Source organism: Salvia hispanica, chromosome 2 (assembly GCF_029641045.1).
Source record: "Salvia hispanica isolate PSC_SH4W2 chromosome 2, Shi_PSC_v1, whole genome shotgun sequence".
Lineage (NCBI taxonomy): Eukaryota > Viridiplantae > Streptophyta > Magnoliopsida > Lamiales > Lamiaceae > Salvia > Salvia hispanica.
The window spans coordinates 24,143,871-24,171,200 of NC_142693.1; the positions used below are offsets into that span (position 1 = coordinate 24,143,871).

The 27,330-nt window shown below is 36.8% G+C and overlaps 3 protein-coding genes and 1 pseudogene across 4 annotated transcripts; 1 reads left to right on the forward strand and 3 right to left on the reverse strand.

Moving 5' to 3' along the window:
• Positions 1-1,905: 1,905 nt before the first annotated feature.
• Positions 1,906-6,005, reverse strand: LOC125202188 (Ribophorin I). The gene is made up of 9 exons (XM_048100548.2): positions 5,849-6,005; positions 5,646-5,690; positions 4,460-5,091; positions 3,984-4,131; positions 3,490-3,669; positions 3,306-3,374; positions 2,787-2,876; positions 2,211-2,360; positions 1,906-2,133 (listed from the first exon to the last, which is right to left on the reverse strand). Exons 1-8 carry the CDS (start codon positions 5,951-5,953, stop codon positions 2,232-2,234), a joined length of 1,398 nt encoding a protein of 465 aa, XP_047956505.1. The 5' UTR covers positions 5,954-6,005; the 3' UTR covers positions 1,906-2,133; positions 2,211-2,231.
• A 1,297-nt stretch (positions 6,006-7,302) lies between these two features.
• LOC125223118 (receptor-like protein 40) lies at positions 7,303-10,366 on the forward strand. The gene has a single exon (XM_048126110.2). It carries the CDS (start codon positions 7,334-7,336, stop codon positions 10,262-10,264), a length of 2,931 nt encoding a protein of 976 aa, XP_047982067.1. The 5' UTR covers positions 7,303-7,333; the 3' UTR covers positions 10,265-10,366.
• A 788-nt stretch (positions 10,367-11,154) lies between these two features.
• LOC125223125 (wall-associated receptor kinase-like 8) lies at positions 11,155-15,476 on the reverse strand. The gene is made up of 4 exons (XM_048126120.2): positions 14,885-15,476; positions 13,710-14,072; positions 13,196-13,348; positions 11,155-12,466 (listed from the first exon to the last, which is right to left on the reverse strand). Exons 1-4 carry the CDS (start codon positions 15,474-15,476, stop codon positions 11,292-11,294), a joined length of 2,283 nt encoding a protein of 760 aa, XP_047982077.1. The 3' UTR covers positions 11,155-11,291.
• Positions 15,477-17,728: 2,252 nt separating this feature from the next.
• On the reverse strand, positions 17,729-26,651 carry LOC125223131 (wall-associated receptor kinase 2-like; annotated as a pseudogene). The gene is made up of 4 exons (XR_016134992.1): positions 26,153-26,651; positions 25,313-25,675; positions 24,426-24,593; positions 17,729-19,388 (listed from the first exon to the last, which is right to left on the reverse strand). The product of XR_016134992.1 is annotated as a wall-associated receptor kinase 2-like (transcript).
• Between the last annotated feature and the right edge of the window lie 679 nt (positions 26,652-27,330).

Consider the following 27,330-nt stretch of genomic DNA (forward strand, 5'->3'; position numbering starts at 1 on the left):
GTTCGTAACGATTAAATAAAATTAAATATTATTAATAAATATGTGGTATCATCAATCAATCATAATATTAAATATACATAAATATCATTATGAATAGTATAACAACCTTTCATTTTCTATAATAATTATGACATATTTTATAATTATTAAAATTGATACTCATAACTTACATATATTTTAATATATGGCCAAAACTCACCTTTTATATATATTTCTATATTCTATATTAATTATGACATATTTTATAAATAATAAAATTTATACTCATAACTTACAAATATTTCAATATAAAGCCAAAACTCACCTATTATATATATCAGTGTAACAGCCGTGCTATGCACGGATTTTTAATTTTATTATTATATTCATACAAATTTAAAAAATTAAACAAACACATTTTTCTAATATTCCTTTTATTGTATGTAATATTCAAAAATAAATTTAAAAAAATATAATATAATAATAAATTATACATAATGATCAATTTAAATCTAAAGAAAATTTTTAGTTACAAAAATCAATTCTAACAAAAAAGATTTCTTTCGACTAACATATGAACAAATAAATATAAAAAAATTGTATTGTATCCTTAAACAACAAAACGTGCTATGCACTAAAACTTGTTTGTGTAAATGATATAAATTAAATTATTATGCATCAAAAGTAGAAAATTTAAAATTTATTTAATAAAATATTTATTTGGATATTATCATAATATTTCTCTATACACTACAAAATAAACAAAAGCAAATACTACCTCTGTCCCTGAAAATTTGATACAGTTTACTATTTCGGTCCGTCCCTAAAAATTTGATACACTTTACTTTTACCATTTTTGGTAGTGGACCCCATATTCCACTAACTCATTCCTACTCACATTTTATTATAAAACTAATACTTCAAAAGTAGGACCCACATTCCACCAACTTTTTCAACTCACTTTCCATTACATTTCTTAAAACCCGTGTCGGGTCAAAGTGTAGCAAATTTTGAGGGACGGAGGTAGTATTATACAACATATATAATTTATACCATAAATTATAAACCTACTAAAACATACAATGATTAAATCAAAATAATTATACTGTACAACACATATAAACCAAATAATCAACCTTCCATTCTTTTCCCAAATAAACCTTATAGAAGTATCATATTCATCATAACTGCCAGAAAAATTCGCCGACAACGCTACCAACAACACTCATCTTCTCACCCGACTTCTACGTATAATCATTATACATCATCAATTTCAAAAGAATTCTATACGATTGACATAGAATGTGCATGCTCTCAATTTGAGAGTACCTTAGTTTCGAAACACAAGCACTGTATAATTCCATTAGCTAGCCTAATACATGTATTTATAGCCATGGCATACTATATTATATGATTAATGGCAAATTAAATTTTATTTGACCATGAAAACTCTAAATTGAATAATAATAAAGTAATAATAATTATTTAATAGCTTAACCGTTTCACATTTAATACTAATTTGGGCCTAAGTCTCCAAAGTTGGATGACATGCATTAGGCTATGGAGTCATACACTATAACGGCCTCAATATTTGTAATGCATATTTTTGTAATGGTTTTTAGTTATGTTTAATGGTTTTGTAATTAATGCATAATTGGAAGTTACAAATCAAAATCATAATTTAATTATATAGACTTAAAACTTATAAATATTCGAAAACTTGCCCAAAATTCTTTAATATTCAATATAAGGCCAAAACTCGTCTTTTATATATTTATAGATATCCATACGAAAAATCCAATCAATTCAGCCGAATTAAAAAAATTGGTAGCTCAAAGCGAAAAATAAGTTACCATTGCTCTTTATAAGAGGATCAGTAATGGTTTCCCATTTCTCCGTCGAACTAGGCGACTCGGAATTCCAGACTCATCACAAAATAAACTATATCATTTCGAATTCAAGGCCAAAAAGGTTTCGCTACTCGAATTCAAGGCAAAAGAATCGCCCAGTTTTTCTCATCTAAAGATACATAAGTCAATGTCAAGAACAGATGCAATGTCTCACTATGATGTAAAGTATGCAGTTCATGCTACATTTTTGGCTAAATCCGCGAAAAAAGTCATTCCTATATCCGTGATCCTCGATGGCATCAACCTAATCACAACAGCTCATATTTGAATGCTGTAATAGTTTAGAGAACTGGATTATTGCCATGAGATCAGAAATGATACCTTTTTCAAGTGTTACACCGTTCAGCATTTTTTCCGTATTGAAAGGTCGATGTGGAGGTATGCAACAGAAGCGGCAAAGAGAAGGAAAAACGTAGAAGCTAGCATCAAGGGTTCAGCAAGCATAAATAATGAGTTGAACTTGTAATGGACCTGCACGTACGGAATAAAGTGAGGGAGATTGAAAATTTGTATATATAAATAGATATAGAGAGACCTACAATTTCATGGAATCTACAAGAAAGCAAAGATTTCAAGAACTACGGATAATAAAGTAGCTCATTTAAGAACAGGGTTGGTAATGTTTTGGGAAATTTCAAAATGATGTACAAACTGCTTTATGACAAACCAATATATTGCTACCTGAATACATATCATGCTTCAACTAAAGGCGAATAACTTTTGATACTTCGCCCCTCTTTTGCATTTTTTGTGTGTGCACATTGAACGTATTTTTCTTTGTGTGGGTGAATAAGCTCATGATGATATACTACTGGTAGTTATTTTGAAGGTAACATATAGCTCATATTATAAGAAAGTGTGATTAGACAATTATTTCTGTATAGAAGTTTAGGTTACCTGGAAAGGAACATGATGCTCAGGGACTACATTTCTCTTTTCCAGAACCACGACAGTTCGTCCAATGATGTCAAGGTACGAGTACTTCTTCTGCAAATGTTGTAAGAGCATTAAATCCAATATCAATGGATGTACATCTCAATCAGATGAACCAAAATTTACAGTATATAGTAACGATGTGATATTGCGGTCCGCATCACAGTTTTGGTGCTTTTGTTACATAAAGATCACCATAATCCTCATAAAGGCTTATTGTTGTGAAAAAACTTTTAATCAGAATATCGATCAATAGATGGAGTTTCACCAGCACATGGAGAGAAAATTACTAAAACCAGAGCTCTAAAAAATTTGGAAAATAACATGTCACCCAGTGCTGTTATGATAAGATGTTTAATTACAAAGACGCAGATATATGGCACAATAGGAGCTAAAATGGAATACAAAAAACAAATCTGTTAAGAATGTTTGATGTTTTAGTAGATACTATGAGAACTAGAGGTTTAATTTCAATAAGCATACCTCTAAACTTTGTTTGACTGCAAATGGAACTTCAACAGACGGATCCTTTGAGCCCTCTGGGAGGACAACCTAAAACAATTAAATTTCATGTTATAGCACGTGCTTGCAGACAATTTATTAAATCCTTAACTTATAGAAACATAATTCGATATAGCAACGTGTTAACTGATAATAGAGCACATACTTTGATTGTCAGCTTGTCAACTACAGTATCTGCGATAGAGCAGCCAAAAGTGTAATTCAGGTAACGAGCACCGGGAGCTGATTCAAAAAGGAAGTCCTTCAGTGGCACTCCATATCCAATGAGAAAGGTTGCTTTCCAGCCTCCAAATAAAGGATAACGTGGCTCTATTAACAACTCAGACTGGGAGAGGAAAAAAACACGAGCATAAAGTCAGATAAGCCAGCACAACAACGGTGCTAAGACAAGGCATCATTATTCTCTTTCCAGAAAGTTAGACAACTATGTAGTGCGAAGATCTATTTTTAAGCATTTAAAATAGGACACGGTTCTTAAATATTCAATTATAGACCACCACTATAGAAATATCGAAATTGATATAGATTCAATCATAATTGTTCAGAAAGAAGAAATTGAGTTAGCTTTACAAAAAGAAAGAAGGCTATTTTATACATTAGTGATTCATATATTAATAGAGGTGTTAGAGTGAGAACTACCTTCTTGGAGTTTGTACGCAAACGGGATGTTGATATATTTCCAATCTCATCTCTGTAGTAGACAGAATGAACGCGTGGGGGTAGTACTGCAAGAAGATGCTTGAAAGAGGAGACACCACTACCGCCGGGTCTCGATTGATACTCAACCCTGTAAAAAGACAATTTAATAATGTGAAGGTCCAAAGTAAGAGAAGTAGCAAATTTCAGTTAATCTGTAAATTTAACAGTTACCATGAATTATAACTAAAACAAAAATAACACAAAAAGATCTAACTATAGCAAGCATATAATGCATTGCAAGGCATACGACCAAGTAAACTTTATAACTTTGATATTTACCAGTATAACTTTGAAGACATGCTCGGATGTACATGCACAATAAAAACTGCATTTAACTTAAGAAAACCACTATAGTAAAGAAACTTAAAAATTGAAATACATAAATAGAAGTTCTGTCCATTTCCTTGTAACCTCACCTCGAGAAAGCACCTTTGTGCTTAGCACCGGCATGAGCTAACTTGTAACGCTCAGTGATCTGTACACTTCCCCAATGAGAGATTTCAATTTCCCGCTCAAGCTCCTCCACAACAGCAAACGGATGGTTATTTTCAAAATGGACAATAATAGGAGAGTATGAGTAAGGACCATGACCCTCATATGGCCCATATCTCAGTTCACTGCCACTACGGTGAGCAGGATCGACTTGGGTGAAGGATTCCACATTGTTACTTGGGGTTTTAATCACGGTTGCCTGGTGCGCAATATGGTATGGTGACAGTATAATTGCACTATCGCGGTAATACACTAATTGAGGATCAGACTGCGCGATCTCCTTTGGGAAGGGTTCGAGAGATTGGGTCAAGATGTAAAGTATTTCTAGAGTGGTAGTCTCACCCTTTGCCAATGGTTTGAGCAATGACACAGAATAGTATTTTGTTCCATTAGGTGCGTCAGGTTGTTCGGTTGGCTTGGCTTCAAGAGGGGAATAAGATTTCTTCCTCTTTTTTCCGACAGTCACAGCTGCTTTAACCAACGCTAGATGGTCAAACTGCGTAGGTGGGAATGCTAGAAGAACTTCTGTTGCTGGAGCATCCCCAGTGTTCTCTATCTACAGAAAGAAAATTGATCCGATCAACATTTTCAAACTTTTTCTACAGATCAATAATAAGAAGTTCGTAAACATACTAGCAAGGTAAGCATTTGTAGCTCAGGCACCATAACCAATAACACACACACAAACACTCATTCTCCAATAAAGTTGGAAGTTGCTCGTTAGTTCAGTTTCTGTTAAATTTTCAGTTAATTTTCAGCCATCGTCAATTAAATTGTAACCTCATCGTGCATTCCCTACAGATATTTCACAAAGTTCGAAAACAACTAAACAACAATGACATTTTTTGAAGATTATTTTAGCTCAAAGTCATGAAAACAACACACTGTCTCTGCAGATCATTCGGTTGCCGGAAAACTCATTACCTCATAGCGTAGGAACGCAACCCAATTTCATTAAACCACAATTAAAACACATAATGATTTCCTTTGCGATATAAACAATACAAGAAAAGAAGAGACAACAAACAAATAATGCATAACATCCTCTTTCAAAATATATAAATTTGCTTATTTCCACTCAATCAAAGCAAATAACAGCCGAAAATTTACCTTCAATGTCAGATAAACCCTAACAATGTGCGAAGTCAATTCAATCTGCACCAAATTCAATCGCAAAAGTGTGAATCAAAATGAAATCACCACATAAAAATGAAAACAATAATTCATCAACAGATTACATTTGCAGATTAAGATCAAATCATACCTCTTCGAATTAAGAAATGGAGAGAAAAGGATCGGAGAAGAGAATTCACCTGACGCTCGGCTTGGAGGATCTGGAGGCTAGAGGAGGAGGCCGACGACGTTCCGATCAGCAGCGCGACGACGAAAATGAAGAGAGAGAAAATCGCGGCTGCCATTGGAGTGAAGATTTAGAGAATTTCTCTCTCTCTACAGTGATGAGTAGAGAGTCTTCTATGCAGGCCGTGACCCGTCAACTGGTTGTCTGAACCCGGGTTCGGATCTTCGGAAATGGGTCAGTTTATGGATGTAGTTTGCGGGTCGGGTTTTTTTATCAGGCAGATTTGCATAATTGTACTACTAGTTAGGACATATTCAATATACTCCTTTACTCCTTCCATATGAAAATACATAACGAATTTTAATGTAATTAATAAAATAAGAGAGATTGTAATAATAATTATAGTATTGCTAGTGAATAACAAAGTTCACTTTATTAGAAAGATCAAAGTTATTAAAAATTGAAGGAGCTATTTTTATAGGACGATCCAAAATAGAAAAAGTTCATATTTTAATGAATATTTATTAACTTGATATATTTTTAATTTTAATTTTAAGAATTCAAAAAAAAAATTAAATACTCATCCAATTAATTATACTCTTGCAATCCACCAATGATTATCTCATATTTGCTTCTCCATTCTTCCATGATTAATCATCTTTTATACTACCTTCTCCTATTTTTGATAAATAAACTATACATTTCATTAATTCATCCTACTAACTTTATTATTCGTATAAAACTACTTCATCCGTCCCTGAAATTTTATCACATTTTTTCATTTTCGTCCGTTCCACAAAATTTGTCGCATTTTGCTTTTTACCACTTTTAGTGATGGACTCAACATTCCACTAACTTATTATCACTCACATTTTATTATAAAATAAATACTTTAAAAATAGGACCCACATCACTTTTTCAATCCATTTTCTATTACATTTCTTAAAACTCGTATCGGTCAAACTGTGACAAAATTTGGGAGACGGAGGAAGTAATAAGTAGTGCTATAGTAAAACTGCTACTTATAAGTCAAATATTCAACTCTTTGCAATGAGCCAATGACAATTTCCAGGCTTCATTTTCTTCTCTATATTTGTCACCATTAATTAGCATTGCCCTACCAATGGAATATATGAACAAAACAACATTTTTGACTTCCAAACCTCATCTATATATTCAATCCACAACTTTGAAATTCTAAAATATACCTAGATTGGTAACACGCTTTCCGTTTATCAATAAGTCGTGTGTTTGATTCACATTAAGTAAACTTATTATTATGGATAAATATGAATATTGAATTCTTAGTTCAAATTATATTTTCTTGTCGGTTCTTCACCTATTTTATAGTATTAGTATGCAAGAACAATTATTTTGATAGAGATGTATGTTAAAGTCTCTCAAGTGGCTCTCAAATAGTCTTATTGGATGGCTATTTAAAGCCACACATTTCTTTGCTTGTACACAATTCAATCATATCAATATATCAATCTTCACAATGCTTCCAAATTTGCTCTTCATTTGTATACTTTCCTCCATTTTCACTCATTCCCATAGCCAATGCCTTCCCAATCAGCAAACCATTTTGCTTCAACTCAAAAAGGAGTTGATATTCAATTCCACCATTTCAACAAAACTGGTGCAATGGAACCAAAGCGACGAGTGGCACGGTGTGGAATGCGATGCAGCAGGCAACGTCGTGAGCCTGCAGCTCGACCATGAGGCTATCTCCGGTGGAATGGAGGACTCATCGAGTCTCTTCAAACTCGTGTATCTCCAGAAGCTTAACCTCGCCTACAACGACTTCAGCATCCTTCCCATTCCAAAAGGTATCCCCAAGCTCACCTACTTGACACACTTGAATTTGTCATATGCTGGTTTCGATGGCCAAGTTCCATCCGAGATTTTGTCGTTGGGGAGATTGGTCAGCCTTGACATGTCGAACGAGTACACCTCTTTAACGCTCGAGCACCCAAATCTGGAGATGCTTCTCCAGAATCTAACTGGGCTTAGAGAGCTCTATCTTGATGGTGTAGGCATTCTTTCGTCACATGAAAAGACGAAATGGAGCCACATCATTTCATCTTATGCACCCAACATCACGCGTCTGAGCATGCGTTTTTGCTTGCTCTCTGGCCCTCTGGCTAAGTCCTTCTGGAAACTGCGTTTCCTTTCTGTTCTTCGACTAGATTCCAACGATCTTTCCACAGTAGTTCCGGACTTGTTTGCCGGTTTTACGAGTTTAACCACCTTGAGCCTTATTGGCTGCCAGTTGAATAGCTCTTTTCATAGTAAGCTGTTTCAGATTCCTTCTCTGCAGAATGTTGATTTATCTGAAAATTCGCTTAGCGGAAGCATAGGTCCATTTCTTGGCACTGGATCTTTCGAGTCACTAGTGTTAACTAGAAATAACTTTTCCGGTTCGATACCAAGTTCCATTGGCAATCTCGAGAATCTGTCCATGCTAGACTTGTCTTTTTGCCAATTCTCCGGGACAATCCCTTCCACCTTCGCTAACCTAACCAAACTAGTTCATGTCGACTTGCAGTATAATCTCTTCACAGGTTCAATTCCTACCGCGCTGTTTGAAGGTCTTTCCAATCTTTCTTATCTGCGGTTGAATTCCAATTCTTTCTCCGGTCACATTCCCCACTCGCTCTTTGCTCTACCGTCGATGAAAAGGCTTCATCTCAAGAGTAACAAATTTACTGGACTAGTTGAAGAGTTTCCCATTGTAAATGTTTCCAGCATGGTTTTACTAGACTTGAGGGATAATCGGCTCGAAGGGCCTATTCCCAGCTCTCTGTTCCAGCTTCAGAGCCTCGAGTTGTTGCTGCTTTCCGGAAACATGTTCAATGGAACTGTTCAACTAGACAAGATTCGAGACCTTGCCAATCTTACAAGCCTTGATCTGTCTGGCAACAACTTGTTAGTAGATGGTGGCGACGACAATTCTAGTACGTATGGACCTTCACGGATACAAGACTTGTCGCTAGGTTCATGTAACTTGCGTGTTATCCCGGGATTCTTGAAAGATTCCGACATAAGGAATCTGGACCTCTCAGACAATCGGATTGTTGGAGGGATCCCTAGTTGGATTTGGGAGAAACAACTTAAGGGATTGGATTTGTCTCTCAATCTTTTTACAGATTTGGAAAAGCCTTACCATATCCCGGCTTCTCTCGAGAAACTAGACTTGCACTCGAACCAGCTTAAGGGCGACCTGCAGCGGTTCGTTCCACCTAACATTACATCGAATCTTGAAACCTTGTTACTTGGAAACAATAGTTTTAGTGGAACTATTCCAACTTCCCTTTGCAATGTCTCATCCCTCTTTGCTATCGACTTGTCTTCTAATAACTTGAGTGGCAGTATACCGCCCTGTCTAATCGAAAACATCCTTGAGTTGGATCTAGGGCGAAACAGCCTCAGTGGTGGTATCCCGGATAATTTCCCTACCACTTGCCTCCTAAACTATCTCGATCTTCACAACAACACTTTAGAAGGGAAAATCCCGAGGTCCCTCAAAGGCTGTGAGTCGTTGGCGTTTTTGAATATCGGGAACAACATGATCAACGACACGTTCCCATGCATACTCCCGCCGAGCTTGCATGTTCTTGTTTTGCACACCAATAGATTCCATGGCGAAGTGAAGTGTCACAAGGACTGGCCAGAGCTTCAGATTCTGGACATATCTTCAAATAATTTCAGCGGACGTCTGGAGTCGGTGAACTTCAGTAGCTGGAAGAGAATGACAGAGTTGCAAGGCGACGACGATACAAGCCTCTTCACAAGTGGTGTGATCATAACCATGAAAGGCATGCCTAGGGAGTATGGTGGCATTTTGTCAGACTTTGGCACTATTGATTTCTCTTCCAATGATTTTCAAGGACAAATACCGGATGCGGTTGGTGATCTTATCTCGCTTCACCAGCTTAACTTCTCCCACAATGCGGTCTCTGGAAGCATCCCAAAGTCGCTTGGTAAAATGGGGATGCTCGAATCGCTTGACCTCTCTTACAACCGGCTAACAGGGCGGATACCAGCAGAGATCGGAGGGCTAACTTTCCTCGGATTCTTGAATCTCTCCTACAATGATCTGGGTGGGCAGATCCCGAATGGCCCTCAGTTGCAAAATTTTCAAGCTGATTCGTTCAGAGGGAATCCGAAGCTGTGTGGTTTTAATCTCAACGTAACATGCATTCGCAGCGATAACAATGATTCATCTGAGCATGAAAATGTGGAAGATAAGAGGGAGGTTGAGTGGAAATATGTATTTGCTGCGCTTGGATTCGTTGTGGGCGTAGGAATCGTTGTCTGGCTACTTTTGTTTTGTCGAAGATTCAGAGAGAAATACTTCAACAAAATAGATGATATTGTTGATGGTGTGTTTGAAGCCATAAACAAGAGAAGACATGTCAAGACATAGTTTACTAGCAATTTTTGTGTGTTTTTGTATGACTGAAAAGAGTTTTTAAGCTATATGTTCTTGGAGTATGCAGTCTTCAATCAAACTATTCAATTCCCCATACTTTCTTTCCTATACTTGATCTTCTCTCAATTCTCTCTTCTCGATCATCGCTTTGATTTTCGAGTGATTGCATTATTCCAACATTACAAGGCAGATGATTCATCTCATGATTGATGCAGCTCCATCACTTGACATTTAAGGGGCAAAATTATCATTTACTTTTACAATTCTACTTTTATCATTTCAGTAATTTCGTTTTTATGTTCTTTTGAGTTTCCAGAGTTCCCAAAGCACATATAAATAGTGTCTCTCGTTATTTTACAATCAATTTTGATCATTATTAATTTAATTCGAATTCCAAAAAATCAGGAATTTTGTGATTTTCATATCAATTCGGTCATTCTTGTAACATATTTGCTTCCACTATATACCACTTATATAAAATACTCCCTCCGTCTCAAATTTATAGTCACATTTAGTTATGGCAAGAGTTTTAAGGAACTGGTGGAGTGTGTAATTAATGAAGTGAGATAGTGGAGTGTGTAATAAATGAAGTGAGTTGGTTGAAGGGTCCCTTTTTGACTTTTTGCTTTTTTATTTTTGTTTTGGTTTATTTTTGTGTTGATAATGACATTTGGGTGTAATTTTAATGAATAATGGGGTAAAATTTTATGTCCAAATATGGAAAATTCTAAATGTGACTATAAATGTAGGACGGACTTTTATGGCAAAATGTGATTATAAAACTGGGACGGATGGAGTATAAGCTAAAAGAAACCTAATTAATTCTATTATCATATTATTAATTTATGAACTTAAAGAGTTTAATTGTAATAAAAAATAGAAAATATTGTAACATACTGTATCAACTAAGAAATCTTGTAGGACTACACACAACACATAAAAAAGCATGCATGGGATCTTTTGTTAGTGCAACAACCATAATATAAAATAAATGAAGCCATACCCCTTTAGTCTTTAGACATCAAGGATGTGCATCTGATGATGACGTGGCTATCCCATGATCATTGCTTGTCCATGAGTACTCAATGTCTGAAAACTCCATGTCCTTTGCTTCAGACTCTATTGCTTCTTTATCGAGTTTCAAATCAACGGCTGGATGTATTTGAGACATTACTAAACTTTCCAATTCCGTAGCCACTTCTTTCATAGTTGGTCGCATTTGCCCCTTAACATTCAAGCATCTTCTCGCAAGCCTTGCAACTGCAATAACCTCGTCTTTTCCACCTTCCTCTAAAACCTGTGCGTCTAAAATGGCGTCAAGGTTGTCCGCTCCTATATACGCAAGAAAATGCGAAGCTAGGTTTCTTCCCACCTCCGTTCTCTCCATTGATATCGGTCGTTGCCCTGTTAGGAGTTCGAGAATAACTACTCCAAAGCTGTATACGTCGCTCTTTTCTGTATACTGGCTTGTTTGGTAATACTCTGGGTCTAAATACCCAAACGTCCCTTTCACCACTGTGGTTAGATGAGTCTGGTCCACTTCAACAAGTTTGGAAATTCCGAAATCCGACACTTTGACAACATTCTTTTCATCCAAAAGAATATTAGTGGACTTGATGTCTCTGTGATAGATTGGTATAGAAGACGCGAAGTGTAAGTACGCCAGTGCCCCCGCTACATCTGTGGCAATTTTCAACCGCATGTTCCACGTGAGCGGGAATTCGGGTTTTGGATCATGAATGGAATCGAAAAGTGTCCCATTTGGTAAGAACTCATAGACAAGAAGAGGATCCTGAGTCGCAAGACAACACCCTAACAATTTGACCACATTCTTGTGATTGATCTGCGACAATATCATGACCTCATTGATGAACTGCACAAGTTGGTTCTCATCAACCTTGTTTAGTTTCTTGATTGCCACGATTGTGCCATCGGACAACATGCCTTTGTAGACAATGCCTTGCCCTCCTCGTCCACAAATTCGGTTCTTGTTGAAATGATCGGTGGCTTTCTCCAACTCTTTTGCACCGAAAAGTTTGGTTTTTCCAAATGTTCCCTCACCTGTTTGTTGTTGAAGGAGAAGAAGGTGTTTGAAGAGATCTTCTTTGCGTTTTCTATTTTTTCTCTTCTCAACCACCTTTCGCAACCAAAAACATAGTAAAAGAAGTAGAAGAAGTCCCAAAGCAGAACCTAAACCTGTGACCATGGATATCAGCACAAGGTTAAACAAATGAGAAGCACACTAAAATGAGGACTTATCAGTTTGGTGATTCATTAAAATCAATTTACATCCTAAAATATATCAACTCAACATCAATTCGCTATTTCACGAATATCAGTCGGGTTGTATGATTAATGAATTGGCGAACTAATAAGTTTTGAAGTTCTCATTTTAATGTACCAGTTTTCAAGATCACAACTTTATAAGGTCATATTAGGATGATAACTATCCATTAATAAATGGTATAGCTACTACCACGCGTTGTCCTTCAGATTTCCAAACAGACGGCCAAGATCAAATCTCACATGATGTCAACTTGGTGTATAATATTTCAAAGGGTATTATTGGAAATTGAATTGTACTCGTAAAAACTGGAGTATAAGTTATAACTAACCATGTTCTTCTAAAAAATATCTCAAAACTCTGAATTCATATAAATACCTGGATTTAAAATATTTTTTAATAAACAAATATCATATTAAAGGAAATTTTATAAACATATCAATGATATTTGAATTGCATATGTTCGGATGAAATTAATAATATTTGTTTGAAGTTTTCATTATTTAATTAGCCCACATCTTTGAATGACTTAAAATGGAGTAGTTGTATGTGATAAAATACATTATTTGAATATTTTTATAAGGAGAGAAATGTAAATTTCTAAATAAACTAAAAAGGAAAAGTGAATATCGATGTTGTACCTATTAGGACAAATTTGATTGAGCTTGTGCAACCACTTCCACCCTTCTTACCGTCACCATTATATCCACTATCACACGTACAACTAAAATTGCCGGGAGTATTCTTGCATTGTGCATGTGGAGCACATGGATTATCATCACATTCATTTATATCTGCACCACAAGACTAGTCACTAGTCTATTGTCATTTGACACATGAAGCACAAATGTAAATAAGATGTTTTATAAAATAAAAATCATTTTCTTAAAATCCAAATAAAGAAATTAGGTCACTTGCAAAACATAATTTAATAAGGTTGTTTTAAATAGACAAAGCCTAGCCAGCCTAGCCCAACTTAACTTAGCCCACTTGGTAATATGGGCCTGTGCTTGAATGGAGCAGGCAAACATACTTTGTAAGTGTAGAGTTTGGCCCAAAGCAAGCATTTGTTAGTTATTACTCCCTCCTCTCCCTATTAAATATCCCATTTTAATTCGTGCGAGTTTTATGAAATTGTTTGACGTTGTTACTGACCTGTGCAGCCTGGGTAGAGGTATGGATTGCCAACATATCCATGCGAGCAGTTGCAAAGGTATCCCTCAATGTCAGGACCAAGATCAACACAATGAGAGTTAGCTTGACATGCATAAGTCGAGTTTCTGCGTGCTCGAGAGCAATTACGGTCGCCAATCCTCCAATCCAGACTAATCACCTGCGGCCATTGATTTTTTTGAGAGAACGCTATGGAGCTTTGCTGCAGGATGCTGAGATTATACGAGTGGGAAGGCTCGTTGATGATTCCCTTCTCCTTCACAAAGGCATAGCTACAAGGGAAAAGCCTCGTGCGATTCACGATTTTAGTCAGGTCAGACAAACCGATATCAAGGTACCAGGTACCTGTGAAGCAACACCTTAAATCAGGGTCGGATACAAATTTCTTTTATAGGGATTGTATATTTTTAATTTTGAATTTAAAATATTGAAACTAGAATTTTCCTATGTTTTATTTTAACTTTTCATGATAAATTATACTCCATCCATCCCTTAAAATTTGTATTCCCTCCGTCCCTGAAAATTTGTCACCTATTTTCTTTTTCGTCCGTCCCTAAAAATTTGTCACCTTTCACTTTTACCATTTTTGGTAGTGGACCCCACATTCCACTAACTCATTTCCACTCACATTTTATTTTAAAACTAATATATAAAAGTCGGACCCACATGCTACCAAATTTTTCTACCCACTTTCTGTTACATTTCTTAAAATCCGTGAGGGGTCAAATGATGCCAAATTTTAAGGGACAGAGGGAGTAACATTTTTTAATTTCCGACCGTCCCACAAAATTTCTTAAAAATCGTGCCCGGTCAAAATATGACAAATTTTTAAGGGATGGAGGGAGTAGTACGATCTCTTATAAACTAGGAAAACAAATTACATATTAATCACTATGAAATATATAAATTAAATCCTTAAAACTAAATATTAAATCGTAAAATAAGCTAAATAATTATATGAAGCGATTATCAGCTCTTTTCTAGAATAAAGTAAAATGCGCATACTAAAGTCTTAATAGGAATTTAATAAAATTGTGTTAAGTAGATTAACTAAATGAGATAAAATAAGTGAGATTGGACGTTTTATTGTTTGTTTTTCCATAAAAGGAATGTGACAGGTCGAAATGGAATACGACTCAATATTGATGATCAATCACCTTTGGCGATGGGTACCCGGCAACAGCCCTCGCCCACGGAATTGCTGTCATCGTTGTTCGGGCAAACTCCGACAGTAGACCTATTACCTGAACAGAAGCCTACGCAGGCATCGCGGTGTCCTGGGTCCCCGTAGTATTCTTGGCCCCGAAGTGTAAGGGCCTCCCCAAAGTCATCGCAGCCAATGGCAGTCAGCCAGTTGTTTTCCGACAACGTATATTGGGTCTCCGACAAGTAAATATCCCTCCCACCTTCCCACGTTACGTTGCCTGAAGTTAGATTATAGCAAACTCCATGAAGCAGGTAGGGGTACCGGATCCGGATATGGGTCGGGTTATCACTTCTTATCTCAACCACTTCTAAATTATAATTTCTGATGTTGAGATAGGGTTTGGGAGGGATGGTGGAGGTGTTGCAAACGATGTGAAACGATGACCCGAGTGAGCAACCCGACCCGACTCCAAATGGATATGGAATCATCACATTCCCACATCGGGCGGGGCAGCCTGGTTTATGGGTTAGACTAGGAGATGAAGCTAGTGGACCAAGAGCAAAGAAGAAGAAAAGCAAGTGAAGATAGTATATCATTTGCATTTGAATGGCTTTGTCAAGAGTAGTATGCTAATTCCATTCTAAACAGAAGTACTAGTATATAGTACTCCATAAATGCTGTTTAAGAAAGAGTAAATGTCAATTTCGGTCTTATACATATGACTAAATACAAATTTAGTTCGATACATATGATCAAAATACGAATCTGGTAAAAAACATTCACTTTTTAAAAAACGGGTCCATAACAAATGAAAATATGGCCGAAGTAGTCCTTTTTTGACGGTTCAGTCCAAAAACTAACAGTCAACGCTAATGTACAGTGGCATGACCGTTAGTTTTTTGACGGAACCGTCAAAAAACGACCATTGTGACAAGAATTTCATTTTTTCATTTGTTATGGACCTGTTTCTTAAAAAGTGAATATTTTCGATCAAATTCATATTTTAATCATATGTTTAATACCAAGATTGACCTTTACTCTTTATTCTTAAACAACGTCATTATCATTTTTTCTTAATATAAGTCTTATTTTTGCATTTTAACTTTATAAAAGATAAATATAAATAAATCGTGTGGATTAGATCATTATCAGATGCTTTCAAACTACAGAAGGTGTGGGGCCGGGAGATGAGAGATAGAGTGAACACGTAGATATAATCCCAAAATGTGTCCTATCTTATGAAAAATCAATAACGACTATATATATGTTGATATATCTGTCCAGTTGTAGCGACTTTTCAATGATAACTATTTACTAAATTTTGAGCCATAAACACATCTTTCTTCTACTTTTAATTTCATTTGGATGGAATTCTCAATAATTCTAATTAAATCCACCTGTCACATCTTTTTTGACACATCTTTCTTCTACTATTAATTTATATTTGGATGGAATATCTATAGCTAATTTCATTTGCAACCGTAAATTATGAAAGGACCAAATCCTCCTATTATCTTTTAAAATCACTTTGTCTTCTATTAGTTCCCAAAAAACATTTGGGATTTTTTCTTGTGAGAGCTATGGAGAAATGAAAATGAACTAAGCAGAGTATAAACAGTTGTGCTCGAGCTTGGTTCGTTTTACTTTTCGAGTGAAAATTGCATGTGCCTAATTCAAGCTGAACGCATTTTCTAATATCAATTTTACATGTATACTGAATAAAGTAATTAATTTTTTAAAATATCACTCAAAAATGATCCACTTATAAAGACCTTATTTGTTGTGGGCTTAGGAATTATAGACCAAAAACTGAATTCTAATTTGAAAAGAACTAAAACGGCCTACAACGAATTCGGGCTGAGAAGCCCATAGAAAATTCCTTAAGAATAATGATTCCAAAAATATACAGAATCATTAATGGGCTGAAAAAGGCCTAAAACGAAAATTCCACCAGGACCACTATTAGTACCCAAAAAAGAATGGTCCAACTCCTCGGAATCTCCTTCAGGCAAATTATCGAATAGTTTGACTGCACCGCTAAAAACCCTACATTTTACATATAAATGTGCGAGTTTTTTTATGACGTATGGATGAAAACAGAGTCACCACTGTTAACTTTGAGCTAAATGTTAAGAGAAGAAGAATTTGACTGATTTATCACATGATGTTCGATGAAATGCCTGAGTAATTTTCTTTAAGACGCACTCCCTCCGTTTCTTCATAGTTGAGTCATTTTACTATTTCAGGAAGTTTCTTCATAGTTGAGTCGTTTCCTTATATGGTAACTTTTTACTCTCTCTTACTTTATTTTCTCTACTTTATTCACTTAATACTTTATTCTCTCTACTTTTTCATCTCTCTTACTTTTTTATCTATTTATTTAATACACCCAACGTTCATTTCTAAAACTCCGTGCCGAAAAGTTCCGCCTCAACTATGAAGAAACGGAGGGAGTAATTTCGTAAAGGTGGGTAAAATCGTAAAATCAACTGAACATACATATTTAAAAATAATTTATGCACCCCTGTTTTGCTTTATTTACTTCACCAACTTCACAAATTATATTTTAGCTCTTAAACATAAATATTTATTATTTATATTTTATAATTATTAGTAAACTTACAAATCCATTAATTGGCATAAGTGAATTATTTTCGATTATAAAAATTCGTAATGTATAACTACATTTATTGTGACATACTGTTGTTCCCTCATTTCATTCATAGTTAAGGCGTTTTTTTTATACAATATTTAAGAAATAGATATTTTAAGGAGTAGTATGTTAAGTGAATATGTAATTAAGTTAGAGAAAGAAAATACTAATAGAGTATAAAATAGAAAACAAAGTAAGAGCTAGAAAAAACGTTAATTATAGGAGCACCATATATAGAAATGACTCAAATGAGTTTAACTGTCACTAAAAATAGAAGATAAATACTCCCTCCGTCCCGGCTAAGATGACACATTGCTTAGCCGGCACGGGATTTTAGGAGTTATTGGTTAAAGTGTTTAATTGGAGAGAGAGAAGGTAGATGTAGGTATTAAAAGTAGAGAGATGAAGATAGATGGATATTTTAATAGGAGTGAGAAAAAGTGGTTGAGTGTATTAATTGGAGAGAGAAAGTTACTAAAAAAGGAAATGTGTCATCTTAGTTGGGACAAACTAAAAAGGAAAACGCGTCATCTTAAGCGGAACGGAGGGAGTAACATATTAACCAAGAAGTCATATAGAAATAGTACTACACACAACTTATAATAAAGCATACATGAGATCTTTTCTTAGTGCAACAATCTTAATAAGAAAGAAATGAAGCCATACCTTATTAGTCTTTAGACATTAAGGGAAGTGCATCTGATGATGATGGGGCGATACCATGATCATTGCTTGTCCATGAGCACTCAATGTCTGAAAACTCCATGTCCTTTGCTTCAGACACTATTGTTTCTTCTTCAAGCTCCATATCATTGGCTGGATGTATTTGAGACATTACTAAACTTTCCAATTTCGTAGCCACTTCTTTCATAGTTGGCCGCATTTTCCCCCCTAACATTCAAGCATCTTCGTGCAAGCCTTGCAACTGCTATAACCTCTTCTTTCCCACCTGCCACCAAAACTTGTGCATCTAAAATGGCATCAAGGTTGTTCGCTCCTATATACGCAAGAAAATGCGAAACCAAGTTTCTTCCCTCCTCTGTTCTCTCCTTAGATATTGGCCGTTGCCCTGTCAGAAGTTCAAGAAGCACTACTCCAAAGCTGTATACGTCGCTCTTTTCTGTATACTGGCTTGTTTGGTAATACTCTAGGTCTAAATACCCAAACGTCCCTTTCACCATCGTGGTTAGATGAGTCTGGTCCACTTCAACAAGTTTGGAAATTCCGAAATCCGACACTTTGACAACATACTTTTCATCCAAAAGAATATTAGTGGACTTGATGTCTCTGTGATAGATAGGTACAGAAGATGCAAAGTGTAAGTAAGCCAGTGCTCCCACTACATCTGTGGCGATTTTCAACCGCATGTTCCATGTAAGCGGAAATTCAGGCTTAGGATCATGAATGAAATCGAAAAGCGTCCCATTTGGTAAGAACTCGTACACAAGAAGAGGATCCTTAGTGGCAAGACAACACCCTAATAATCTGACCACGTTCTTATGATTGATTTGCGACAGTATCACGACCTCATTGATGAATTGCTCAAGTTGGTTCTCATCAACCTTGTTTAGTTTCTTGATTGCCACGATTGTGCCATCGGATAACATGCCTTTGTAGACAATGCCTTGCCCTCCTCGTCTGCAGATTCGGCTCTTGTTGAAGTTATCGGTGGCTTTCTCCAACTCTTTTGCAGTGAAAAGTTTGGTTTTGCCAAATGTTCCCTGACCTGTTTGTTGATGCAGGAGAAGAAGGTGTTTGAAGAGATCTTCTTTGAGCTTTTTATATTTTCTCTTCTTGAACACTTTAAGCAACCAAAAAAATAGTAAAAGAAGTAGTAAAAGTCCCATTGAAGTACCTAAACCTGTGGGAAAAAGTTTGAAAAAAAAAAACAAATTGTGATTAGAATTATAAAATTTAATATATACTCCAAAAAAAGCAATGAATCAACTTGGGATAATCCAAAAAGGAATGTGATGTGAATCCGGGTATTCACAATCATAGGATGCAACTACATCGAGGGCCATGGGTTAATTGTGGTCCGAAAAGAAGGTGGAGATATGGCAAGGAGCCAAGCCGGATTCGAAGGTCTGACTCAAACCAGAATTTTTCTAGCAAAATGATGTCCAAATGCTGTTCTAAGACCACCATTATCTTCATCATCAAAAGAGCTTCGCGTGAGTACCTTACACGCCTCAATCGGAGCTCGGATGAGGAAGTTATGGCCTTTTGACGAAAGTCGCGCAGAGCTGCCAAAAAAATGCCCGGCCACAGAGAAAACGCCCGGGCAAGGCCCCAAAACGCCCGGGCCGGGCGTTTTGCCCGAAAATGCCATTTTTTAAGATTTCAAAGACTATTTTCCCTATTACTTTTGTTTTAGTATAAATACTCTTTTGTAGGGTTTTCATTCTCAGCTTTTGAATATTTATAAGAGACCATTTCTCCATATTTGAGAGCTCACCTTCTTCATCTTTTGAAGACTTATCAAATTCCTTCGGGTTGCATTCGATCTTTTGCCGGGCTAAGGTTGATTGTAAAGGTATGCTTGCTAGTTCTTGTGTTGCTAGTTTGTGGAGCCATTAGGTGTTTGTATGTGAAAGTGCCTTTGAGATTTCTTTCTTGTTCTTCACCTAAATCATAACACTAATCCATCCTCTATCCTTTTATCCATTTTTCTTGTTCCATTTCTTGGTTTATCTTGTTTATTTGTTGGGTTTATTTACAAGAATAAGTCCGGGGCAAATTCATGAGTCTTCAATCTAGAAGATTCACATTATTTGGTATCAAGAGCCATTGGTTCTTGTTCTTGTAAGAAAAAAAAAAAAAAACAAAAAAAAAAGAGTGAAATTGTTAGAAAATTGTCAAAAAAAAAAAGAGATATCTCCAAATCTATCCATGGGCATTAGCTATAAACTTGCATATGTGTTGTTGGGTATGTTTATGTGAATGTTACAAAGTTATAGGCCGAAATTCCATCAATTGTTGGGTCTATTGTTGTTTAGTGAAATTGTGAACACAAATTGTTTGTTGTTTTGTCCCTTTGGCCTTGCCCCTACTTTCACTAATCTTGTGGCTTCTTGGACTAGTTTTCACTTGTCTAGTTGTGTATCTTGTTTGTGCTATTTGTGCAACCCTTGGGATTACATCATCGAGAGCAAGTGAGGGAGAGTATCTAGCCACTAAATCTCTAAACCTTCCGAGAGACATTGGGTGTGAGTTTGGGGAATTGGGGACATACTTTGTGGGTTGGGAAGTGAGCTCCTCACTAAAGTCTCCATTCTTGGGTGTGTGCGTTTTTTGTGTTATTAACAAAAGGGATGTGTCCCTAGTCCTCTTTATCTTCTTTGTAGGTACCGAAAATGCCACCACGTACGAGGATTTCTAAGCACAATTCGCCTAGAAGGGAGGATGGGGACGACATCGCGTCCACATCCGACGACACCCTCAAAGAGATGTTTTCCTCAATCATGAAGGAGATGCGCGATGCGCGGGGAATCATGAATTCTATGCAAGAGGGATTTACGGCATACCGTGAGAATATATCTCTCATAAGAGATCGAGTTAGGCATAACCATTCCATAGCACCTAGTGACCGAGAGAGACATGATAGGAGTGACTACAAGTCAAGGTATCACGATGATGGACTTGATAGAGGGAGTAGAAGGGAACAAGTACCAAAGTTCTATGGAGAGTCTAACTCTAAGAGGATGAATGATCATGGTCATCTTAAGGTGCATGAGCGGTTAATAGGGGAGGAAGTCTCAAGTAAATCAAGGGAGAGCTCAAACCCTCGACATTATGGTGGTGACACAAGACGAAGAAGCATCCCACCAAAGAAGATGGACCTATCTCATCCTAGCTATCATACGAAGGTTTCGTCATGGTTGTCATCCAACTTCACTACTTCAAAGAGCTTGATTCAAAATAGGTGTGACAATAAAGAGCGTGTCAAGAATATGGTGGATTTTGTTGATGATGATGATGATGATGAAGAGCAATGTGAGGATGAAAAGTAAATCAAGGGAGAGCTCAAACCCTCGACATTATGGCGGTGACACAAGACGAAGAAGCATCCCACCAAAGAAGATGGACCTATCTCATCCTAGCTATCATACGAAGGTTTCGTCGTGGTTGTCATCCAACTTCACTACTTCAAAGGGCTTGATTCAAAATAGGTGTGACAATAAAGAGCGTGTCAAGAATATGGTGGATTTTGTTGATGATGATGATGATGATGAAGAGCAATGTGAGGATGAAACGGAGTCCATGGTCACACATGAACAAGATGCACACCCAACTTTCAATGATGGCATGTCTAGCATAAGGGAAGTCGAGGATGGGAGTGAGCCATTAAATGCCCTTCAAATCATGAACAACGAACCAAAGCCACATGAGGTTGATAATGGGAATAAGCACTTGAGAGGGAATCGAGAGAAAGAGCAAAAGCTAGAAAATGAGAGCATGCTTCAAAAGCAAATAGAGCGTGAGAAAATGCGAAAATGTGAGATGCAAAAGCCAAGAGAGAGTGGTGGGGGTGAGTGTGAATCAACACTTTCAAGAGAGAAAAACCACAAGCATGTGAGAAAAAAAGGTTGCTTGTTAGATTCTAAGATCACCCATGGGAGGGCTCTAAACCACCCTATCATTTTTTCCCTTGGTGAGGAGAATGACCTTTATTTCACTAACTCTTATTACTTGTCTTTTCTCTTGGATGACATTTTGAGACAGGAATTGGAAGGATTGGAATGTGAGCCCCGAGTCGTGGATGCACCGAGTAACTTCTTACTGGTGATGAACTCATGGACGCAAGGTCAAGTTGAATCACCTCTTTCCCAAGGTTCAAGTATTCTCACCTTAACCTGTGATAATGATTTAATGAAACAAGTGAATGTGATTTGTTTTCAAATGCCCATTTGTATTGATACTCTTATCACTTGTGGTTTGTTTGATATGTGGCATGAAAATCTAGAATCATTACTTGCTAAGTTTAGTCTTACAAGCTATGAGGATCCTTTCTTGTGTATCCCTAGCCCTTCTAAAAATGTCAATTCTTTTATGAAGACAATGTTAGGTATGTGGATTGGTAGAGTGGATGGATTTGGGACCAAGAGATACAAAGTGTTTGACGCATGTGTGTCTTGGCATGATAAGTTCTTTTATTGCATAAAAATCAAACTTTTCCATGGAGTTGACATGTTTTATGGATCCTTTATCAAAGGTCTTACAACAAATGAGTTTGTTTTGGATTACCTTATAAAAGGATTGTTAGAGTTGTGTGTCTCCATACCATGTGCTTATATTTTGGACTTGTTAGAGTATGGAAAATATCTTGATGACACGCACAAATGTGTTAGGAGAAAACTTGTTGATAGTACCATTACTTGTGATATTGAGTTTACATGTGCATTATGGTTAGGGTGTAGATCTTATGCTCCTTACTTGATGCAAGTTTCATTGTTTGATCATAGCCTCCTAATCCCTAGTGGTCGAATTTTTCCAATATTGTTATTACTTTATGATCACAATGATGGTATGATTGATGAGACCATATATGCATTAGATATACTCCACATGGAGATTTGCAATCTTGACTATATACCTCTCTACACCCTTGGTAAGCCAAGTACATCTTCTAGACCTATGATACTTGATTTGGACTTACTTGGTCTTATAGGTATGCTTGATCCGGATTTGAGGACAAATCCTTCAAAAGAAGGAGGGAATGATGTGAATCCGGGTGTCCGAAAGATGAATCTAAGAACCGGATTTGAGGACAAATCCTTTCACAAAGAAGGAGAGGATGATGTGAATCCGGGTATTCACAATCATAGGATGCAACTACATCGAGGGCCATGGGTTAATTGTGGTCCGAAAAGAAGGTGGAGATATGGCAAGGAGCCAAGCCGGATTCGAAGGTCTGACTCAAACTAGAATTTGCCTAGCAAAATGATGTCCAAATGTTGTTCTAAGACCACCATTATCTTCATCATCAAAAGAGCTTCGCGTGAGTACCTTACACGCCTCAATCGGAGCTCGGATGAGGAAGTTATGGCCTTTTGACGAAAGTCGCGCAGAGCTGCCAAAAAAATGCCCGGCCACAGAGAAAACGCCCGGGCAAGGCCCCAAAACGCCCGGGCCGGGCGTTTTGCCCGAAAATACCATTTTTTAAGATTTCAAAGACTATTTTCCCTATTACTTTTGTTTTAGTATAAATACTCTTTTGTAGGGTTTTCATTCTCAGCTTTTGAATATTTGTAAGAGACCATTTCTCCATATTTGAGAGCTCACCTTCTTCATCTTTTGAAGACTTATCAAATTCCTTCGGGTTGCATTCGATCTTTTGCCGGGCTAAGGTTGATTGTAAAGGTATGCTTGCTAGTTCTTGTGTTGCTAGTTTGTGGAGCCATTAGGTGTTTGTATGTGAAAGTGCCTTTGGGATTTCTTTCTTGTTCTTCACCTAAATCATAACACTAATCCATCCTCTATCCTTTTATCCATTTTTCTTGTTCCATTTCTTGGTTTATCTTGTTTATTTGTTGGGTTTATTTACAAGAATAAGTCCGGGGCAAATTCATGAGTCTTCAATCTAGAAGATTCACATTAGAATGTGATTCAAATACCTTGAGACAGAATGAAATGTATATTACTACCTCCGTCCACGAAAATTCGTCCCGGTTTGACCGGACACAGGTTTTAAGAAATGTAATGGAAAGTGAGTTGAAAAAGTTAGTGTATTGTGGGTCCTACTTTTATATATTAGTTTTATAATAAAATGTGAGTAAGAATGAGTTAGTGGAATATGAGGTCCACCACAAAAAATGGTAAAAGTGAAATGGGACAAATTTTGGGGGACGGACGAAAATTGAAAAGTGGGACGAATTTTCGTGGACGGAGATAGTACCTGTTAAGATAATTTTGATGTTGTTGGACAATGGCAACAATGTACACGCACTTCCCTCCAACTTTCCATCACCAATATATCCACTTGCACACGTACAGCTAAAAGATCCGGGAATATTCTTGCAATGAGAATGTGGAGCACATGGATTATCATCACATTCATTAATATCTGCACGACAAGGCTAGTACATTTGAAGCAAGAGCACAAACATAAATAAGATGTTCTACAAAATAAAAGTTAATTGTAAACTTATAAATTTAAATACTCCATTAGTCCCAAAAAATAAGAACATTTGAGATGGGATGAGAATTAATGCGTAATTGTAAAGTAAGAGAGATGAGGAGAAGAGTAGTTAAAATAGCGTTAGTGGATAGTGGAATCCACATTATTATTAATGTATGGTGAGTATAGCGGTATAAGTTGTAAAATAAATTAATGTATATAAATAATGAATTTGAAAAATCTTTTCATAAATGGAAATAAGATATTTTTATGGTACGGACACAAAAAGAAATTGTCCTTATTTTTGTGGGATGAAGGGAGTAAAACAAAAGCCTAACCTAGCCCAACTAACCTACCCAATCTAGGCCAACCCATTTGGTAATATGGGCCTGGGCTAGTCCAATTATGTATAGAAAAGTCAAGCCTAGCCCAATCCGCTTTAGACATGGGCTGAGGCTGGGCCAAACATCATACTATATGCAATTTATATATGATGTTTGGATCAAATCTAATTTAATAAAATTGTAAACCGAGACTTCCATTAATATGGTTTCGGATTGAATCTAATAAAATGTAAATGGGTCTGAACATCATATAGATTCGATTAGGGTTTAGATCCGAAGCGATTAGGGTTTAGATTCAATTCGATCCGAAGCGATAATAACCTGTGCAGCCTGGGTAGATGTATGGATTTCCGGCATATCCTTGGGAGCAGTTGCAAAGGTATCCACCAATCCCAGCACCAAAATCAACACAATGTGAGTTAGATTGACATGCATAAGTCGAGTTCAGGCTTGCTCGAGAGCAATTCTGGTCGCCGATCCTACAATCCAGACTCACCACCTGCAGCGATGGATTTTTATAGAAGAACGCACCGGAGCTTTGCTGCAGGATGCTGAGATTATACATGTGGGCAGGTTTGTTGATGCTTCCCTTCTCCTTCACAAAGGAATAGCTACAAGGGAATAGCCTCTTGCGATACATGATTGTACTGATGTCAGATGTACGGGTATAAAGGGAACTGGTACCTGTGACGGAATACCTTAAATCAGGGGCGGATACAAAAATTTTTACAAAATGTAAAAGAAAGTGAGTTGAAAAAATTAGTTATATATGACTCTCAGTTTTATAATAAAATGTGAGTGGAATAATAGAGTTTTCTTATTATTATTTATAATAAAATCAAAGTGGACTCTTATTGCGGAATAGACAAAAATAACAAAAGTGATCTCATACAAAGGGAGTAATATAGACTTTTCATGATAAATTACACAAAGGATCCAAGATCTATTGAAATTATAGAAGTGAATAGAAAAGAGCCGCGGGTGAGGCGAATTGACAGTGGCGGGCACTGAAGACTTCATAATGATTTAAGAAAATTATGTTTAGTGAATTAAAGAAGATAAAATAAGCGAGGATAGAGTAAAAGAAAGAAAGATTGATCACAATAGGAAAGTGAACAATAACAAAATATTGAGATTAGACATCTCAATATTGATGACCACCTTTGGCAATGGGTACCCGGCAACAGCCATTGCCGACGGAATGGCCGTCACCGTTGTCCGGGCAAACGCCGCCAATAGACGTATTGCTTGAACAGAAGCCCACGCAGGCATCAAGGTATTCTCGGCCCCGAATTGTAGTCGTCCTCCCGAAATCATCGCAGCCGATGGTGGTCAGCCAGTTGTTTTCCGACAACGTGTATTGGGTCTTCCACAAGAAAATCCTCCTCCTATCTTCCCACGTTTCATCGCCTGATGTTAGATTATAGCAAACTCCATAAAGCAGGTACGGGTACCGGATCCGGATCCGGGTCGGGTTATCGATTCTTATCTGCTTGTCTGCAAATCCGGGTCGGGTTACCGGATCCGGATCCAGATCCCACTTCGAAATTAGCGTGACTGATGTTGAGGTACGGTTTTGGAGGGGTGGTGGAGGTGTTGCAACTGATGTTAAACGACGACCCGAGCGAGCAGCCCGGCCCGACTCCGAAGGGATATGGAATTGTTACCTTCCCACATCGAGCAGGGCAATCTGGTTTTTGGTATGGGCTAGGAGATGAAGCTAGTGGACCAAGAGCAAAGAAGAAGAAAATCCAGTGAAAAAGAGAAATCATTTGAGATTGAATGGTTGGTTAACAATACTACGCTGATTCTTTGTAAAATATGTAGAATGTGATTAATACGAGTTTTAATATAAAATTCGTAAATTGAAGAAATAGAAAATTATTAAAGTAAAACTCTAAAAAATGAAAGATGACTAAAGCAGCTTTTAAATTCTTATGCCAGTTGTCTCACCTCTCGCCGATGTACAAAACTATTACTCCATCCGTCCGTCATTTATAGTCCCATTTTGACTCGTCTCAGGTTTTAAGAAATTGTTTGACTTTTTGAAGAAAAATGGAAAAATTAGTTAATGGGTTGTGGAACCTATTTTATATATTAATTTTATAATAGAATAAAAGTGTTATGTTAGTTGAATAATGGATCCGCTAATCTAAAATCGAAAAAAAGCAAAAATGATTCTAAATCGTGGACAGAGTAATTAATTGTAAACCCCCACAAAATTGGAATTAATCACCTTTTTCAATTTAGTGACTGTCATAATCGAAGGCTGCTTTGATTTTCTTTAACCAAAGTAACTTTCTTTTTATGTTATGCATGTTGATGGTTGACATGCATCT

What these genes read in the sequence shown, in the direction of transcription:
- LOC125202188 (XM_048100548.2), bottom strand. Translation starts at nt 5,953, where the DNA reads ATGGCAGCCGCGATTTTCTCTCTCTTCATTTTCGTCGTCGCGCTGCTG. An exon ending in TCCTCCAAGCCGAGCGTCAG is followed by an intron (nt 5,691 to 5,848) that starts GTGAATTCTCTT and finishes AATTTGGTGCAG; the next exon opens with ATTGAATTGACTTCGCACAT. An exon ending in TTGACAAGCTGACAATCAAA is followed by an intron (nt 3,375 to 3,489) that starts GTATGTGCTCTA and finishes TAATTGTTTTAG; the next exon opens with GTTGTCCTCCCAGAGGGCTC.
- LOC125223118 (XM_048126110.2), top strand. Translation starts at nt 7,334, where the DNA reads ATGCTTCCAAATTTGCTCTTCATTTGTATACTTTCCTCCATTTTCACT.
- LOC125223125 (XM_048126120.2), bottom strand. Translation starts at nt 15,476, where the DNA reads ATGCAAATGATATACTATCTTCACTTGCTTTTCTTCTTCTTTGCTCTT. An exon ending in CCTCTACCCAGGCTGCACAG is followed by an intron (nt 13,349 to 13,709) that starts GTCAGTAACAAC and finishes CTTGTGGTGCAG; the next exon opens with ATATAAATGAATGTGATGAT. An exon ending in AATCAAATTTGTCCTAATAG is followed by an intron (nt 12,467 to 13,195) that starts GTACAACATCGA and finishes CCATGGTCACAG; the next exon opens with GTTTAGGTTCTGCTTTGGGA.